This window comes from Coregonus clupeaformis, chromosome 15 (genome assembly GCF_020615455.1).
Source record: "Coregonus clupeaformis isolate EN_2021a chromosome 15, ASM2061545v1, whole genome shotgun sequence".
NCBI classification, from domain to species: domain Eukaryota; kingdom Metazoa; phylum Chordata; class Actinopteri; order Salmoniformes; family Salmonidae; genus Coregonus; species Coregonus clupeaformis.
Genome location: NC_059206.1, coordinates 27,644,300 through 27,661,920, shown reverse-complemented (window position 1 = coordinate 27,661,920; position 17,621 = coordinate 27,644,300). Strand labels below are relative to the sequence as shown.

At 48.1% G+C, this 17,621-nt stretch overlaps 1 protein-coding gene across 2 annotated transcripts in view; it reads right to left on the bottom strand.

Moving 5' to 3' along the window:
- Positions 1-14,885, bottom strand: part of LOC121582701 (fibrinogen C domain-containing protein 1-like) — a 235,010-nt gene extending 220,125 nt beyond the window's left edge. Inside the window, exons 1-2 of one of the 2 annotated variants that reach the window (XM_041898717.2) lie at positions 14,061-14,885; positions 13,746-13,846 (exon numbers count right to left, since the gene is read on the bottom strand). In XM_041898717.2, coding sequence (XP_041754651.1) covers positions 13,746-13,817 — 72 coding nt within the window. In that variant the 5' untranslated portion in view covers positions 13,818-13,846; positions 14,061-14,885. Of the gene's footprint in view, positions 1-13,745 lie in introns of both variants that reach the window. The other variant, XM_041898718.2, reaches the window with a different exon arrangement.
- Between the last annotated feature and the right edge of the window lie 2,736 nt (positions 14,886-17,621).

The window sequence follows — 17,621 nt, the reverse complement described above, 5'->3', positions numbered from 1 at the left end:
GCAGTTCTTGACACAAATCGGTGTGCCTGGCACCTACCATCATAGGCACTGAAATAGTTTTTCTTGCACATTCACCCTCTGAATGGCACACACACAAAATCTATGTCTCAATTGTCTCAAGGCTTAAAAATCCTTCCTTAACCTGTCTCCTCCCCTTCATCTACACTGATTAAAGTGGATTTAAAATCAATTAGGGATCATAGTATTTCACCTGGATTCATCTGGTCAGTCTATGTCATGGACATGTTTTGTACACTCAGTGTATGTAGTAAAGTATGTGGACACCCCTTCAAATCAGTGGATTCAGCTATTTCAGCCACACGCGTTGCTGACAAGTGTATAAAATCGAGTACACAGCCATGCAGTATCCATAGACAAACATTGGCAGTAGAATTGCCTTACTGAAGAGCTCAGTGACTTTAAACATGGCACTGTCATAGGATGCCACCTTTCCAATAAGATTTCGTCCTGCTAGAGCTGCCCCAGTCAACTGTAAGTGCTGTTATTGTGAAGTGGAAACATATAGGAGCAACAACGTCACAGCCGCGAGGTGGTAGGACACACTTGCTCACAGAATGGGACCGCCGAGTGCTGAAGCGCATAGCATGTAAAAATTGTCTGTCCTCAGTCGCAACACTCACTACCGAGTTCTAAACTGCCTCTGGAATAAATGTCAGCACAAGAACTGTTCATCGGGAGCTTCATGAAATGGGTTTCCATGGCCGAGCAGCCGCACACAAGACTAAGATAACCATACACAATGCCAAGCGTCGGCTGGAGTGGTGTAAAGCTCGATGCCATTGGTGAACCACAGTAATATTCTCCTCATGTACACACTCCTCTCTTCTCTACAGAATGTTCTGTGCTTTCAGAAAACATTATTGATTACTATGGTTCCCATAGAGAGATGGCAAATCCTTACCGGGCCTCAATGAGATCTCATCCCCTGTGTGTGTGTGTGTGTGTGTGTGTGTGTGTGTGTGTGTGTGTGTGTGTGTGTGTGTGTGTGTGTGTGTGTGTGCATGTATGAGAGAGAGAGAGAGAGAGAGAGAGAGAGAGAGAGAGAGAGAGAGTGTGAGTAAGTGAGTGAGAGAGAGAGAGAGAGAGAGAGAGAGAGAGAGAGAGAGAGAGAGAGAAAGAGAGAGAGAGAGAGAGAGACATTGGTCCACCACTGCTTGTAGTAGTTGGGGGTGTGGTGAATGCGTGGCTGAATGTGTGTGTACAGTAGGTGTTGTGTGCTTATAGAGTGTTTTTTAATGTTAAGGGGATTATACTATTATACTATACTATTATACTGTACTAGTTATATTATAATAGTTACATTATAATAGTAATATTATACTAGTTATACTATACTAGTTATATTAGACTAGTTATACTTTACTATGTAGGTAGGTGTATGTGTCACAAATTTCTCCGAAGCTGCCTCCTCTCCTTGTTCGGGCAGGCTTTGGCGTTCGTCGTCACTGGCCTTCTAGCCACTGCCGCTCCTCATCTCATCATTCCATTACACACACCTGGTTCATATCCCCTCATCAGTACCTACAGTTGAAGTCGGAAGTTTACATACACTTAGGTTGGAGTCATTAAAACACGTTTTTCAACCACTCCACAAATTTCTCGTTAACAAACTATAGTTTTGGCAAGTCTGTTAGTACATCTACTTTGTGCATGACACAAGTAATTTTTCCAACAATTGTTTACAGACAGATTATTTCACTTATAATTCACTGTATCACAATTCCAGTGGGTCAGAAGTTTACATACACTAAGTTGACTGTGCCTTCAAACAGCTCGGAAAATTCCAGAAAATGATGTCATGGCTTTAGAATAGGCTAATTGACATCATTTGAGTCAATTGGAGGTGTACCTGTGGATGTATTTCAAGGTCTACCTTCAAACTCAGTGCCTCTTTGCTTGACATCATGGGAAAATCAAAAGAAATCAGCCAAGAACTCAGAAAAAAAATTGTAGACCTCCACAAGTCTGGTTCATCCTTGGGTGCAATTTCCAAATGCCTGAAGGTACCACGTTCATCTGTACAAACAATAGTACGCAAGTATAAACAAAATGGGACCACACAGCCATCATACCGCTCAGGAAGGAGACGCGTTCTATCTCCTAGAGATGAACGTACTTTGGTGCGAAAAGTGCAAATCAATCCCAAGGACAACAGCAAAGGACCTTGTGAAGATGCTGGAGGAAACAGGTATCAAAGTATCTATATCCACAGTAAAAACGAGTCCTATAGCAACATAAACTGAAAGGCCGCTCAGCAAGGAAGAAGCCACTGCTCCAAAACCGCCATATAAAAGCCAGACTACGGTTTGCAACTGCACATGGGGACAAAGATCGTACTTTTTGGAGAAATGTCCTCTGGTCTGATGAAACAAAAATAGAACTGTTTGGCCATAATGACCATCGTTACGTTTGTAGGAAAAAGTGGGCAGCTTGCAAGCCGAAGAACACCATCCCAACCGTGAAGCCCAGGGGTGGCAGCATCATGCTGTGGGGATGCTCTGCTGCAGAGGGACTGGTGCGCTTCACAAAATAGATGGCATCATGAAGAAGAAAAATGATGTGATTATATTGAAGCAACATCTCAAGACATCAGTCAGGAAGTTAAAGCTTGGTCACAAATGGGTCTTCCAAATGGACAATGACCCCAAGCATTTTTTTTTTAACCTTTATTTAACTAGGCAAGTCAGTTAAGAACAAATTCTTATTTACAATGACGGCCTACACCGGCCAAACCCGGACAACGCTGGGCCAATTGTGCGCCGCCCTATGGGACTCCCAATCACAGCCGGTTGTGATACAGCCTGGAATCGAACCAGGGGGTCTGTAGTGACACCTCAAGCACTGAGATGCAGTGCCTTAGACCGCTGCGCCACTCGGGAGCCCACTTCCAAAGTTGTGGCAAAATGGCTTAATTAAGGACAACAAAGTCAAGGTATTGGAGTGGCCATCACAAAACCCTGACCTCAATCCTATAGAACATTTGTGGGCAGAACTGAAAAAGCGTGTGCGAGCAAGGAGGCCTACAAACCTGACTCAGTTACACCAGCTCTGTCAGGAGGAATGGGCCAAAATTCACCCAACTTATTGTGGGAAGCTTGTGGAAGGCTACCCGAAATGTTTGACCCAAGTTAAACAATTTAAAGGCAATGCTACCAAATACTAATTGAGTGTATGTAAACTTCTGACCCACTGGGAATGTGATGAAAGAAATAAAAGCTGAAATAAATCATTCTCTCTACTGTTATTCTGACATTTCACATTCTTAAAATAAAGTGGTGATCCTAACTGACCTAAGACAGGGCATTTTTACTAGGATTAAATGTCAGGAATTGTGAAAAACTGAGTTTAAATGTATTTGGCTAAGGTGTATGTAAACTTCCGACTTCAACTGTATATAAGTGTTCCCTCTGCCCCCTTGTCTTTGTGTGTGATTGTTTATTGTGTGCCTTGTTGTTTTCCAGTGCGCCGCATTTTCTGCACTGGAGTGTTTGACGCATTGCTGCGTACTGCTGTGTTACGGAATAAACCATTTATTCTGTGATTAACCCTCCTGCACCTGACTCCTTGTAAATCACTCACCACAGAATCACACACCAAGACATGGAGTCAGCAGGAGAAGAGAACATGCCTGGAGCCGTGGCGCGGGTCCGGGAGCATTCTACTATGTTAGCCAGCTTGGGAGAAGCGATGAATCGGGTTCTCCAGGTCGTCCAACGCCTGGAGAGGAGAGGTCCCGACCCTTTGGGACCAGCTGAGCGACCTTATCCAGCCACCTACATCCCCAGCACCCAGAGGGATTCATCTATCCCGACCGAGGGATTATGACGGGACAGCTGCCCGCTGCCAGGGATTCCTCCTGCAGCTGGACCTCTACTTCTCAACCATCAACCCGGATTCAGTTCCGATGGAGCTGGATGGTGCAGCGATCCGGGAGAACGGAGGACGACAGCTCCAGTGTCACTCTTGTGGCAGGAGAGGACATTCTTCTGCACGCTATCGTCAGGGTTCTTCCAGGTCTGGAGGTGGCAGGCAGGGCACTCTCACGTCACCCCAGGTAGCGCAAACCCACACTCATTCAGAGCCCTCTGCTGCACACTGCACCATACACGTCACCTTCCCTGATTACACAGTAGGTTCCCAGTGTAAGGTGCTGGTCGATTCAGGCGCAGCTGGGAACTTTATGGACAGGTTGTTAGCTCATAGTCTAGGTATTACGTTGGTTCCCCTATCCATTCCGCTGCCCATCAAAGCACTTGACAGTCGACCATTAGGGTCAGCTTTCGTTAGGGAAGTTACAGCACCAGTCACGATGGTTACGCAAGAGACACATAGAGAGCAAGTCACCTTTTTTTATTATTGAGTCTCCAGATTTCCCTGTTGTGTTGGGTCTTCCCTGGATAGCACTACACAACCCCACCTTTTCATGGCGGCAGAGGGTTCTCACGGGGTGGTCACTAGAGTGTCAGGGTAGGTATCTAGCTGTTTCCATTGGTGCAACCACGGTGAAAAGTCCAGACACTACCTCCACCGTGCGCATTCCCCCCCCCCGAATACCTCGATTTGGTGCACGCGTTTTCCAAAACGCAGGCGACCAAATTACCACCTCATCGGGCGGGGGATTGCGCGATAAACCTCCGGGTAGACGCTGTGCCTCCCAGGAGACATGTGTATCCCCTGTCGCAGGCTGAAACGGAGGCGATGGAGACATACAGTGGGGAAAAAAAATTTTTAGTCAGCCACCAATTGTGCATGTTCTCACACTTAAAAAGATGAGAGAGGCCTGTAATTTTCATCATAGGTACACGTCAACTATGACAGACAAATTGAGAAAAATCACATTGTGGGATTTTTAATGAATTTATTTGCAACTTATGGTGGAAAATAAGTATTTGGTCACCTACAAACAAGCAAGATTTCTGGCTCTCACAGACCTGTAACTTCTTCTTTAAGAGGCTCCTCTGTCCTCCACTCGTTACCTGTATTAATGGCACCTGTTTGAACTTGTTATCAGTATAAAAGACACCTGTCCACAACCTCAAACAGTCACACTCCAAACTCCACAATGGCCAAGACCAAAGAGCTGTCAAAGGACACCAGAAACAAAATTGTAGACCTGCACCAGGCTGGGAAGACTGAATCTGCAATAGGTAAGCAGCTTGGTTTGAGGAAATCAACTGTGGGAGCAATTATTAGGAAATGGAAGACATACAAGACCACTGATAATCTCCCTCGATCTGGAGCTCCACGCAAGATCTCACCCCGTGGGGTCAAAATGATCACAAGAACGGTGAGCAAAAATCCCAGAACCACACGGGGGGACCTAGTGAATGACCTGCAGAGAGCTGGGACCAAAGTAACAAAGCCTACCATCAGTAACACACTACGCCGCCAGGGACTCAAATCCTGCAGTGCCAGACGTGTCCCCCTGCTTAAGCCAGTACATGTCCAGGCCCATCTGAAGTTTGCTAGAGTGCATTTGGATGATCCAGAAGAGGATTGGGAGAATGTCATATGGTCAGATTAAACCAAAATAGAACTTTTTGGTAAAAACTCAACTCGTCGTGTTTGGAGGACAAAGAATGCTGAGTTTCATCCAAAGAACACCATACCTACTGTGAAGCATGGGGGTGGAAACATCATGCTTTGGGGCTGTTTTTCTGCAAAGGGACCAGGACGACTCATCAGGAAAGAATGAATGGGGCCATGTATCGTGAGATTTTGAGTGAAAACCTCCTTCCATCAGCAAGGGCATTGAAGATGAACGTGGCTGGGTCTTTCAGCATGACAATGATCCCAAACACACTGCCCGGGCAACGAAGGAGTGGCTTCGTAAGACGCCTGTGTTGCCCAGCGACAGCCCCAATACATCACTGCTCTAGTGGAGATCTGCATGGAGGAATGGGTCAAAATACCAGCAACAGTGTGTGAAAACCTTGTGAAGACTTACAGAAAACGTTTGACCTGTGTCATTGCCAACAAAGGGTATATAACAAAGTATTGAGAAACTTTTGTTATTGACCAAATACTTATTTTCCACCATAATTTGCAAATAAATTCATAAAAAATCCTACAATGTGATTTTCTGGATTTTTTTCCCTCATTTTGTCTGTCATAGTTGACGTGTACCTATGATGATACCTATGATGAAAATTACAGGCCTCTCTCATCTTTATAAGTGGGAGAACTTGCACAATTGGTAACTGACTAAATATTTTTTTTCCCCACTGTATGTCTCCGAGTCCCTACGCCAGGGGTTCATACGTCCCTCCACTTCGCCCGCTTCCACAAGTTTATTTTGTGAAGAAGAAAGACGGAGGTCTGTGCCCTTGCATTGATTACTGAGCACTTAACAAGGGGACAATTCGTTATAGTTATACTCTACCCCTCATTCCATCTGTAATCAAGTCAATGCATGGGGCACGCTTCTTCACAAAATCAGATCTCCGGAGTGCGTACACCTGGTGTGTGTCCGAGAAGGGGACGAGTGGAAGACAGCATTCAGCACAACCACGGGGCATTACGAATACCTGGTAATGCCCTATGGTTTGATCAATGCTCCATCAGTCTTCCAGTCCTTTGTGAACGAGGTGTTTCGGGACATGCTTGGTCGTGGTGTAGTGGTCTACATCGATGACATTCTGGTGTATTCCGCTACACGCGCCGAGCATGTGTCCCTGGTTCGCAAAGTGCTGGGCCGACTGTTGGAACATGACCTTTATGCCAAGGCAGAAAAGTGTCTGTTTTTCCAACAGTCCGTTTCATTTCTTGGATACCGCATCACCACCTCAAGTGTGGAGATGGAGGGAGATCGCATTTCAGCCGTGCGTAATTGGCCGACTCCAACCGCGGTAACGGAGGTGCAGTGCATTATTGGCTTTGCCAACTACTATCGGATGTTTATCCAGGGCTTTGGCAAGGTCGCAGCTCCCATCACCTCTCTGTTGAAGGGTGGGCCATACCGGCTCCGCTGGTCTGCTGAGGCTGACAGGGCTTTCAGTAACCTGAGGGCTCTGTTCACCTCAGCCCTGGTACTGGTCCATCCCGATCCATCATTACCGTTCGTAGTGGAGGTGGATGCATCCGAGGTAGGGATAGGTGCTGTCCTATCTCAACGCTCGGGCACGCCACCAAAGCTCCGCCCCTGTGCCTTCTTCTCAAAGAAGCTCAGCCCTGCGGAGCAGAACTACAACGTTGGTGATCGGGAGCTGTTGGCTGTTGTCAGAACCCTGACCGTGTGGAGGCACTTGCTCGAGGGGGCGAAACACCCCTTTCCTCGTCTGGACTGACCACTGTAACCTGGAGTACATCCGGGCAGCGAGAAGGCTGAACCCTCGCCAGGCCAGGTGGGCCCTGTTCTTCACCCGGTTTGATTTTACACTGTCCTACATACCGGGTACAAAGAAAGTGAAGACAGACGCACTGTCACGGCTGTACGACACAGAGGAGAAGCCCATAGACAACACCCCCATACTCCCGGCCTCCTGCATTGTGGCACTGGTAGTATGGGCGGTGGATGCGGACATAGAGCTGGCGTTACGCACAGAGCCATCTCCACCTCAGTGCCCAGCTGGGCTGCGGTACGTGTCGTCTCTTGTCCGTGACCATCTGATCTATTGGGCACACATGTCCCCCTCCTCTGGTCACCCAGGTATTGGCCGTACAGTGCGCTGCCTGACCGGAAAGTACTGGTGGCCTACCTTGGCTAAGGACGTGAGGGTGTATGTCTCCTCCTGCTTGGTGTGCGCCCAGAGTAAGGCACCTAGGCACCTAAGTTATATTCCTTACCAGTTCCACAACGGCCATGGTCCCACTTGTGTATTGACTTTCTCACTGATCTTCCCCTCTCTCAGGGCAAAACCACCATCCTGGTCGTTGTGGACCGCTTTTCTAAAACCTGCCGCCTCCTTCATCTGTCTGGTCTCCTCACAGCCCTGCAGACTTCAGAGACCCTGTTTACTCACGTCTTCCGGCACTACGGGGTGCCAGAGGACATAGTGTCTGAACGGGGTCCCCAGTTTATACCCAGGGTCTGGAAGGCATTCATGGAACGTCTAGGGGTCTCGGTCAGCCTGACCTTTGTGTTTCACCCCGAGTCTAATGGGCAGGTGGGTAGGTTCCTGCGGTCCTACTGCCAGGACCAGCCGGGGGAGTGGTCGTTCTTGCCATGGGCCGAAATGCCCAGAACTCTGTCCGCCACTCCTCCACTAACCTATCGCCATTTCAATGTGTTTTAGGTTATCAGATGGTTCTGGCACGTGGCATCAGAGCCACACCGAAAATCCTGCGGTGGATGACAGGTTTCTGCACGCGGAGGAGACGTGGAACGCTGCTCACGTCCACCTCCAGCGCACCGTGCATCGCCAGAAGGCCAACGTTGACCGCCACCGCAGTGAGGCCCCAGTCTTTATACCAGGTGATCGGGTCTGGCTCTCGACCCGGAATCTGCCCCTCCGCCTGCCCTGCCGGAAGCTGAGCCCGCGGTTTGTGAGGCCGTTCAAAGTCCTGAGGAGAATAAACGAGGTTACCTATAGGTTACTACTCTCTCCAGATTACCGTATTAACCCCTCGTTCCATGTGTCTCTCCTCAGGCCGGTGGTGGATGGTCCACTCCATGAGTCTGAGGTGCGGGAGGTCCCTTCCATCTCCGTCCGTTCCATCCTGGAATCGAGGCGTCGGGTGGGGGGGCCTTCAGTACCTCGTGGAGTGGGAGGGGTACGGTCCGGAGGAGCAGTGCTGGGTCCCAGTGAGTGATCCGGCTCGCCCTGCTTCGCGTCCTCCTGGCCGTCCCCGAGGCCGGTGTCGGCGCGCTGCTGGAGCTGCGCATCGGGGGGGTACTGTCACGACTTCCTCCGAAGCTGCCTCCTCTCCTTGTTTGAGCAGGCTTCAGCGTTCGTCGTCACCGGCCTTCTAGTCACTGCCGCTGCTCATCTCATCATTCCATTTGTTTTGTCTTGTTTATTACACACGCCTGGTTCATATCCCCTCATCAGTATCTGTATAAGTGTTCCCTCTGCCCCCTTGTCTTTGTGTGTGATTGTTTATTGTGGAGGTTATATTAGCTCGGTGGAGCTCTTTGGATTTTGTATCGCCGGGATATTCACCCGTGTGCCTTGTTGTTTTCCAGTGTGCCGTATTTTCCGCACTGGAGTGTTTGACGCATTGCTGCGTACTGCTGTGTTATGGAATAAACCAATTATTCTGTGATTTACCCTCCTGCGCCTGACTCCTTCTAAATCACTGACCACAGTATGTCCAGTATGTGTTGAATTCATTTTAGAGTGTAGTAGCTCAAATGTTTTATCCTTAAAGAAATCAAATATTTTTTCCTATGTCTTTAATAAACCAAAGTACTCCATATTCTGGGATAACAGTACCATGTCTGATGGCAGGTATAGTTTTGGCCTGATTCTTGACTTGAGGATAGGTCTGCTGCATCTTCAAATAGAGTGTGACTATACTGACAGAAAAATGTGTTATTTTTCACCATGATGTTCTCTTTTAATACACACTGTAACTGTTGCCGAAACCAACAGCCACATGGCCAGAAGATCCCCATTCTAACACCCAGTGGTGATACTATAATGTGTGTCCAGCCTTGTGGGTCTGCTCTGTGGCCAACCAATTACACAACCACACGATGTGCTTCACATAGAACAGGCATGAGTTTGTGGGTTTCAAGACTCATGTGTGGGTTTTTAAGTGCACACACAAAAGTGTGTGTGTTTGTGTGTGTTTGTGTGTGTTTGAGAGAGAGAGAGAGAGAGAGACAGAGAGAGAGAGAGAGAGAGAGAGAGAGAGAGAGAGAGAGAGAGAGAGAGAGAGAGAGAGAGAGAGAGAGAGAGAGAGAGAGAGAGAGAGAGAGAGAGAGAGAGAGAGAGAGAGAGAGAGAGAGAGAGAAATTCTGTCAGGAAGACTGCGTTCATGAGTGCATTCATGAGTACGTCCCTGTGCGTGGACCTGCTCATTTGGAATCAATGGCCAATTGCACCTAATTCACGTGTGTGCACGAAATGGGCCTCGGACGGGAGTAAGACTGTGACCAATTGACAGCTAGCTCAGTTTCATTTTAGACAACAAATACTCGCAAGATAATATCTGTAGCCTACATCAATAACAGCACTGCTATACAAGTATCATAACCATGGAACAAGTACAGTAACTATCATGGCTTTGAATAATGTTCCTCAGTGCACCCGCCACCAGCACCGACCAAAAGCAACCCTTCCTCCCCACAGATGAGTGCTCCATCCAGTGGTGTATATTCATGGATGCCAAGGGAAGCCAGGCTTTCCCAAATATTTGAGCAATAAAAAAAGTATGTATATTTCGTCTCTCTCTGTGTTTTCATAATTTTCCATCAATTCGCAAGTAGCTAAATCTCACTGGAGAAATCATCTGAGCGAGAGAAACAGCGCCCCTCTGTCTCAGTATGTGTAGCCGACGTATCTGATGTCTGGACCAAAATAGTATAACATGTTGCTGCCGTAGCATTTGATTGATTGATGCCAGCAAGCACTTGGCAACCCTGGATAAATACATTATTTTTAAAATTAGCCAATAAGCTTTGAGCTTAGCTCTACTGTGGGTTGTCTTGGTGCAGCAAAACGCCCCCCAAAGGGAGGCTAGTTTGGATTTGGCTTCAGACTAATCAAATCACTTCCTTATTAAAACGTCATTTTCAGAAAAACTTGTCTGTTTCAGGTCTGCTTGTGTTGATGTCCTGCAGTAGATAGCTAAATCGGCCCTTTCCTAAGCCATGGATGGAGATGGGGATTTGGACTTGTGGTTTTGACTTTATTCTCTGATCTAACAATAAATTAATACATTATATATACAAAAGTATATGGACACCCCTTCAAATTTGTGGATTCAGCTATTTCAGCCATACCCGTTGCTGACAGGTGTATAAAATCGAGCACACCGCTGTGCAATCTCCATAGACAAACATTGACAGTAGAATGGCCTTACTGAAGATCTCAGTGACTTTCAACGTGGCACCGTCATAGGATGCCACCTTTCCAATAAGTCAGTTCATCAAATGTCTGCCCTGCTAGAGCTACCCCGGTCAACTGTAAGTGCTGTTATTATGAAGTGGAAACATCTAGGAGCAACAACGTCTCAGCCGCGAAGTGGTAGGCCACATACCTGTAAGCTCACAGAACGGGACCACAGAGTGCTGAAGCGTGCAGCGTGTAAAAATCATCTGTCCTCAGTTGCAACACTCACTACCGAGTTCAAAACTGCCTCCGGAAGCAACGTCAACACAAGAACTGTTCGTCGGGAGCTTCATGAAATGGGTTTCCATGGCCAAGCAGTCGCACACAAGCCTAAGATCACCATGCGCAATGACAAGCGTCAGCTGGAGTGGTGTAAAGCTCTACGCCATTGGACTCTGGCACAGTGGAAATGCGTTCTCTGGAGTAATGAATCACGCTTCACCATCTGGCAGTCCGACGGACGAATCTGGGTTTGGCGGATGCCAGGAAAACGCTACCTGCCCCAATGCATAGTGTCAACTATAAAGTTTGGTGGAGGAGGAATAATGGTATGGGGCTGTTTTCATGGTTCGGGCTAGGCCCCTTAGTTCCAGTGAAGGGAAATCTTAACGCTACAGCATACAATGACATTCTAGATGATTCTGTGCTTCCAACTTTGTGGCAACAGTTTGGGGAAGGCCCTTTCCTGTTTCAGCATGACAATGTCCCTGTGCACAAAGCGAGGCCCACACAGAAATGGTTTGTCGAGATTGGTGTGGAATAACTTGACTGGCCTGCACAGAGCCCTGACCCCACCACATTGAACACCTTTGGGATGAATTGGAGCGCCAACTGTGAGCCAGGCCAAATCGCCCAACATCAGCGCCCGACCTCACTAATGCTCTTGTGGCTGAATGGAAGTAAGTCCCCGCAGCAATGCTCCAACATCTAGTGGAAAGTCTTCCCAGAAGAGTGGAGGCGGTTATAGCAGCAAAGGGGGGACCAACTCATTATTAATGCCCATGATTTTGGAATGAGATGTTCGACTAGCAGGTGTCGATATACTTTTGGTCATGTAGTGTATGTTGTACCACTGGCATGAGAGGTTTGAAGTTCAATATGTAGCCAAGCAGGCTCACCTTAAGTAGCTAGCTAGCTAATTTAGCTGGTCCATTGTTGCCCATGGGAGGAAGTTAAGATAGCAAGTGTTTTAGCTAGGTAGCCTATGACAACAAAAACTAAAAGTGTACTGTATGACAGAGCCATAGACCATTTTTCCAACATGAAAGAGAGGAGGATGGCATTGGAGTTCAACTAGTCTACAAGTAGGGTGAGTCAACATGTTTTGTTTTACTTGCATGCACATGCACACACACACACACACACACAAAAAAAAAATCAGTACCATGGACAGCCACATGATATGTAGCAACATTGATTGGACTAAATTGTTTTTGGTATCTTTAAGTTTGTTTTCAGTGTATTAACCTAAGCATATATAGCCTTGTTGATTTGATTATGTTTAAATGTTTAAGTTGAAATGGTGCTGGAATAGGGGAGGCAGTCCTCCTGTTGTTTTTGTGCTGATTTGCGTTAACTCCGTGGTTCTAAATTAGTAGTTGTTTAGTAAACTGTCCAAAACATGAACTTGCTTGACCATGCTGCAGGAGATATAACTATTTATTACATGCAATATTTGCTTGGTGGACTTCACCAGACAAATGTTGCTCTCCAGTTTTATGATGAAACAAACGTATGTAGTTTAATTTATTACGCCACTGTGTGACTGTTGTCCTTTTGTTGTCACGGCCTTATTGTATATCAGGGTGGCGTATGAAATAATGTGTTATAGCGCAAACAACGCAATTATCACAACATAGGTTGTAATATGGCTTTTTTACTGGCTTGGCTTTCTCAGTGATTTTACCCACGCACCGCTACACACCTCATCTACAGCCCCAGCTTCCCCCGTCATAATATTACCTTGCACTGACCTTGCAATCACACATTAACTATTCCCCAAAGTGATCTAGACTGGCTGCAACGCAGCGCACGTTCGCGTCCATCTCCATTCATCTGAACTGCGTGGTCAGACGACTAGGCGTTTTCTCCGCCGGTCTTTCATAGCAATTAGGGGGTAGCCTACTTGGCTATATATTGAACTTCAAGCCTCTCATGCCAGTGGCACAACATACACTACATGACCAAAGATCACGACAGCACGTTTGAACAGAATTAATCAAATTCGCTTTAACTAGGTGGAAACATAATGGTGTGGGGGGGTGCACAACCACAGCAGTCCAGCAGATGCATTCCACATCTACCGTATTTAATTCGGAGATGGCAAAGCCAATATCACACAGTCCAAGGAGTCCAAAATCTCTCCGCCTTTTCTCGCCTCTTTCTCTATCATTAAAGCAATTCCGACTGGAGATAATATCGCCGTCTCTTCCGAGGCTTGCATTAGTGGAAACAAAATAACCTATTAGCCACCCACTTGATCTACGGCTGGGTTTACAAACTGTGACAGGAACAAGAAGTGCCAGAGCTAGGGGAGAGACCGCTGGGAGAGAGGGGAGCTCCACTGCGCTACTCCCACAGAACAGAGCGCTGCCCCCAAAATACAACAGGAACATAACATACTGCGCCAAAGGTGCAACTGCCTGTCTGGCGCTTTATACCAAAGCTATAAAGCCTTACAACGCACAGCTGCCAGGGGAAAGGGATACCAGGAGGCTTGCCACGTACCTGGTTTTTATGCCGTGGTCCATCTTCGAGTTCCGAAGTGCTGTTCATGATTCCCCGTCGGTCATTTACCATTCTCTGGAGAACCTTTAGACCAAAGCCGCCTGTTGGTACCAGGCAGGGGGAAAGGAGAACGCTCTATTAGTCTCTTTCCGGGCGATCTACTCCATAGAAAGGGGTGTTAGCTCTAAGTGGTCACGTACAGAGGGAGAGAGAAGCTAAACTACTTCTCGACCACACCGTCTGGCTACGGTTCTAGAAGGGGTGATGGGGAAGCTACAACCACACACATAGCGAGCTCACACCCAACGCACTTACAGAACTGAACTTATTTGCCTCTCCGGGTTGTCTGCTGTTACCTTCGACAGGCAACAACCGATAACAATCAGAGATTCTGAGATTGAATTCAAAGTAAGAAAATGAACAGAGAATCCAAATAAAATTCCCCTTAAATAGCCGGAATATATTCCAAAAAAAATGTGGCTGCTAAAAAAATCTTATTTGCGCTCTCCTTACAGAATTGCTCTCACCAATCGTTCAGCAAGTGCCAAGTAGGTGTTATCCTCAGTATTGAAGAATTAAAAAAACAAACGGTTAGTTACTTCCAGACTGTCCCGTTTTGAGTGAAAAGGAGAAAGCCAAGGTACAGTAGCCTGCTACCTTGCTATGAGGTGCGGTTGATTTCTTCCCACAATTGAGTGAAGACTGCAAGGCTCCGGTCGGCTGCAGTTTAGTAGCTGATATGCACGAGGAGGGTTATTTCGCACAGATGCTTTTGACAAGAGCGGTTCAGGCAGATTATCGGGCTCGGTTCGTGTGCGGCGTGGGGCGCTCCGTGCCTCCGAAGCTGTCACTCAGCGCGTTCCCTTCGGTGCGCGCTGCGCGTTCCACCAGGCTCCAGTTCTGCTCCGCTCTGTTCTGCTGTGCCCTCCGCGCGCAGCTGGCTGGTGCTGTGACTCTGTCGCTACCGCTGCCACCGAATGCACAGCTCGTGCTGTGCTGCCTACCTCCTACCCTGCTTTCCTCCGGCCCTCGAGACTCCTTCACTCTGCAGAAACCAAATGCGAAAAGAAACCAGAGCAAAACGCACACGAGACTCTTGTGGGTAAATAAAACGCTCAATAGAATGTACTCGATGAATGAATGTAGTCCATCTCTCTCTCTCTCTCTCTCTCTCTCTCTCTCTCTCTCTCTCTCTCTCTCTCTCTCTCTCTCTCTCTCTCTCTCTCTTCTAATTGTTGTGTTGCTACAACAGGCTACAGATGAAACATCTGGGTTGAAGCAAATGCATGTCGTTGCCTGATTAACGTAAGCTACTTATTTTCCACAGCATGTGGATGCACAAAATATATGTAACATATGCAGCATAACCTACATTTGTTTGCTACCTAACTCTGATAACAGGTTATTAAATGGATTAGGTATTAAACATAGTAGGAAACAGTTTGGCTAAGTTTAAAGCACATTCAATGACTTCAGAAAGTTTTCAGACCCCTCGACTTTTTACACATTTTGTGATGTTACAAAGTGGGATTACAATTGATTTACTTGTCCTTTTTGTCAAAGTTTCACACACAGTACTATGTAAGGTCAAAGTGGAAGAAAAATGTTATGATTAAAAAATCTATATGAAAATAAAACACTAATATATCTTGATTACATAAGTATTCAACCACCTGAGTCAATATTGTAATGACCCGGTATTGTGTTCTGTGTTCGTGGGTGTGTTATTGTTCTCATGGGTGCTAGCAGGGATTAAATATGCCAAGACAGACGGAAAGGTTGGGGGGGTATGATGGGTAATCCCGCGGGGTTTTGAAATGCATAAATAGGGGTTACTGTCTCATCTCTCTCTCTTCTGTTCGGGACCCTGATCTGCTCCTATGAGTCTGCCCTTAACTTGACATGGTATATTTATGTACGTTCGGAATTTAGCGCCTTTATGACCCAGCCCGGGTCATTACATTGGTGTCAGAAGTGCTTTCGAACTACGGGACGGATCGAGATTAGGCGAGTTAGCTGTTTCAGTATAGGCCGTGGTTGGCTTTAGCGTGACTCGCATCTACGGTCATGATGCTTGGGGCGAGTCGGAAAATTAACGAAGAGTCGGACAAAGTGCTCGTTGTGGGCTCGGGGGTACCCGGTCGGGAGGGTCAGGCAGCGACTGCTGTAGAAGAGCTGGAGAGCCACATGGCGGAAGTTAAATAGTCAGTCAGCAAGATGGCAGAACTGGCGGGTTTTCCTTCACGACGCTCGACCAGAGCAGACGTCACGGCGACGGGGATGTGGACGTCACCGGGTGCGGAAATGGCTGGGCCTGCTTATGTAAACAGAGATGGCAGCGCCCTATTGCCATTAGCCACGGTAGCGGCTAAACTACCAAAGTTTAATGGACAAGGTAAATGGGAAAAAAAAATCACTCAATCCGAGTTGTTGGCTAGAGCCGGGAGGTGGTCTGACGAGATGAAAGTGTTACAGCTTGCCCTGAGCCTGGCAGAGGAGGCATTGGAATGCCTGCTAACGCTAGCCCCGGACGAGAGGGGTGACTACGATGCGCTAGTGGAGGCATTGGGGGGCCGTTCCGGCAGCGACGCACAGCCCAACATGCTGCGGATTGAACTGAGTAATAAAAAGAGACTTCAGGGGGAATCATTAAAGGCGTTGGCAAGTGGTATTCTGAGCCTGACCAGGCGGGCTTATGCAACTATGCCGATTGGGGTGCAAGACGAGCTGGTACGGGACAGTTTTATTAGAGCGCTCTCTTCCACTGAACTGGGTAAGCATGTTCAGATGGCGGACCCACCATCTCTGCGGGCTGCAGTGGAGATAGCCAGGAAGAGGGAGCTGATCTGGGGTGAGGGAGTGAGAGTGGAGGTTGCCAGTCAACCAGAGGTGAGAGCAGCGGCGGCCGTGGTGCCGGGGGTCGCCAAACCAGAGTGGGTCGATGAGTTGGGCGGTTTAGTCAAGACTGCTTCGCTTGTCATTGAGAGGGGCTCCAGGCAACGTCGCAGTGTCAGCTTAACTCCCATTGTCTGCTGGGGTTGTAGCCAGCCTGGCCACATTCAGCGGGAAACAACAGTGGGTTCTCGTGCAGGGGGCAGCGCAGGCCCACCCCTCCCGCCCCGAACCCACAGTAAGCAGAAGAGGTACCCAGCAGCGCAGGCAAGAGGGTGAGGACCTGCTCCACAAGGGTGTAGCTGCCGCCGTGTTTCCTAGTCCGGTAGTTGTGGTGGGACGTACCACCGTTGGGGACTTCTGCAATGTCATCGTCAAGGCAGAGGGGGTGGAATGTTTGGCCCTGGTCGACACGGGCTCTACAGTAACCCTGGTGAGACCAGACATACTACCTGTTGGGGTGCGGGTGGAGCCGACCCTTGTCCAGCTACAGACTGTCACGGGGGAGCTAGCCCCCATGTTAGGGAAGTGTCAGCTGTCTGTGACTGTGGGGGGGAGAACTGTGGGGTGTCCGGTGTGGGTAGCAGCGGTGCAGGACCCCTGTATACTGGGAATGGACTTTTTGAAAAACTGTGGGGCTCAGTTGGACTTAGCTTCGGGCACTTTGAGACTGTCGGGGGGGCAAACAGCGGGAATTTTGCCTTCAGGAGGGCCAGCAGGGGGCAGGGCTGTCCCTCCGTCTTCCTCCAAGCTTGCCGAAATTCCACCGGTCGTCCCAGCTGCTCCCTTGGTCGTTGTACCATCCCAGCAGCTGTGTCCGGCAGCGACGGCCTTCACTCCCCATAATGGTGCAAGCACAGGCAGCCCAGTAGCCCAAAACACACTGGCTTCTTCACCCTATCAGCCCGACGGGGGGAAGGAGGAAGCTATCGACGCCGTCGAGGCTGTGTGGCTGAAAAACTGTCAGGGTCTGGATGAGAGACA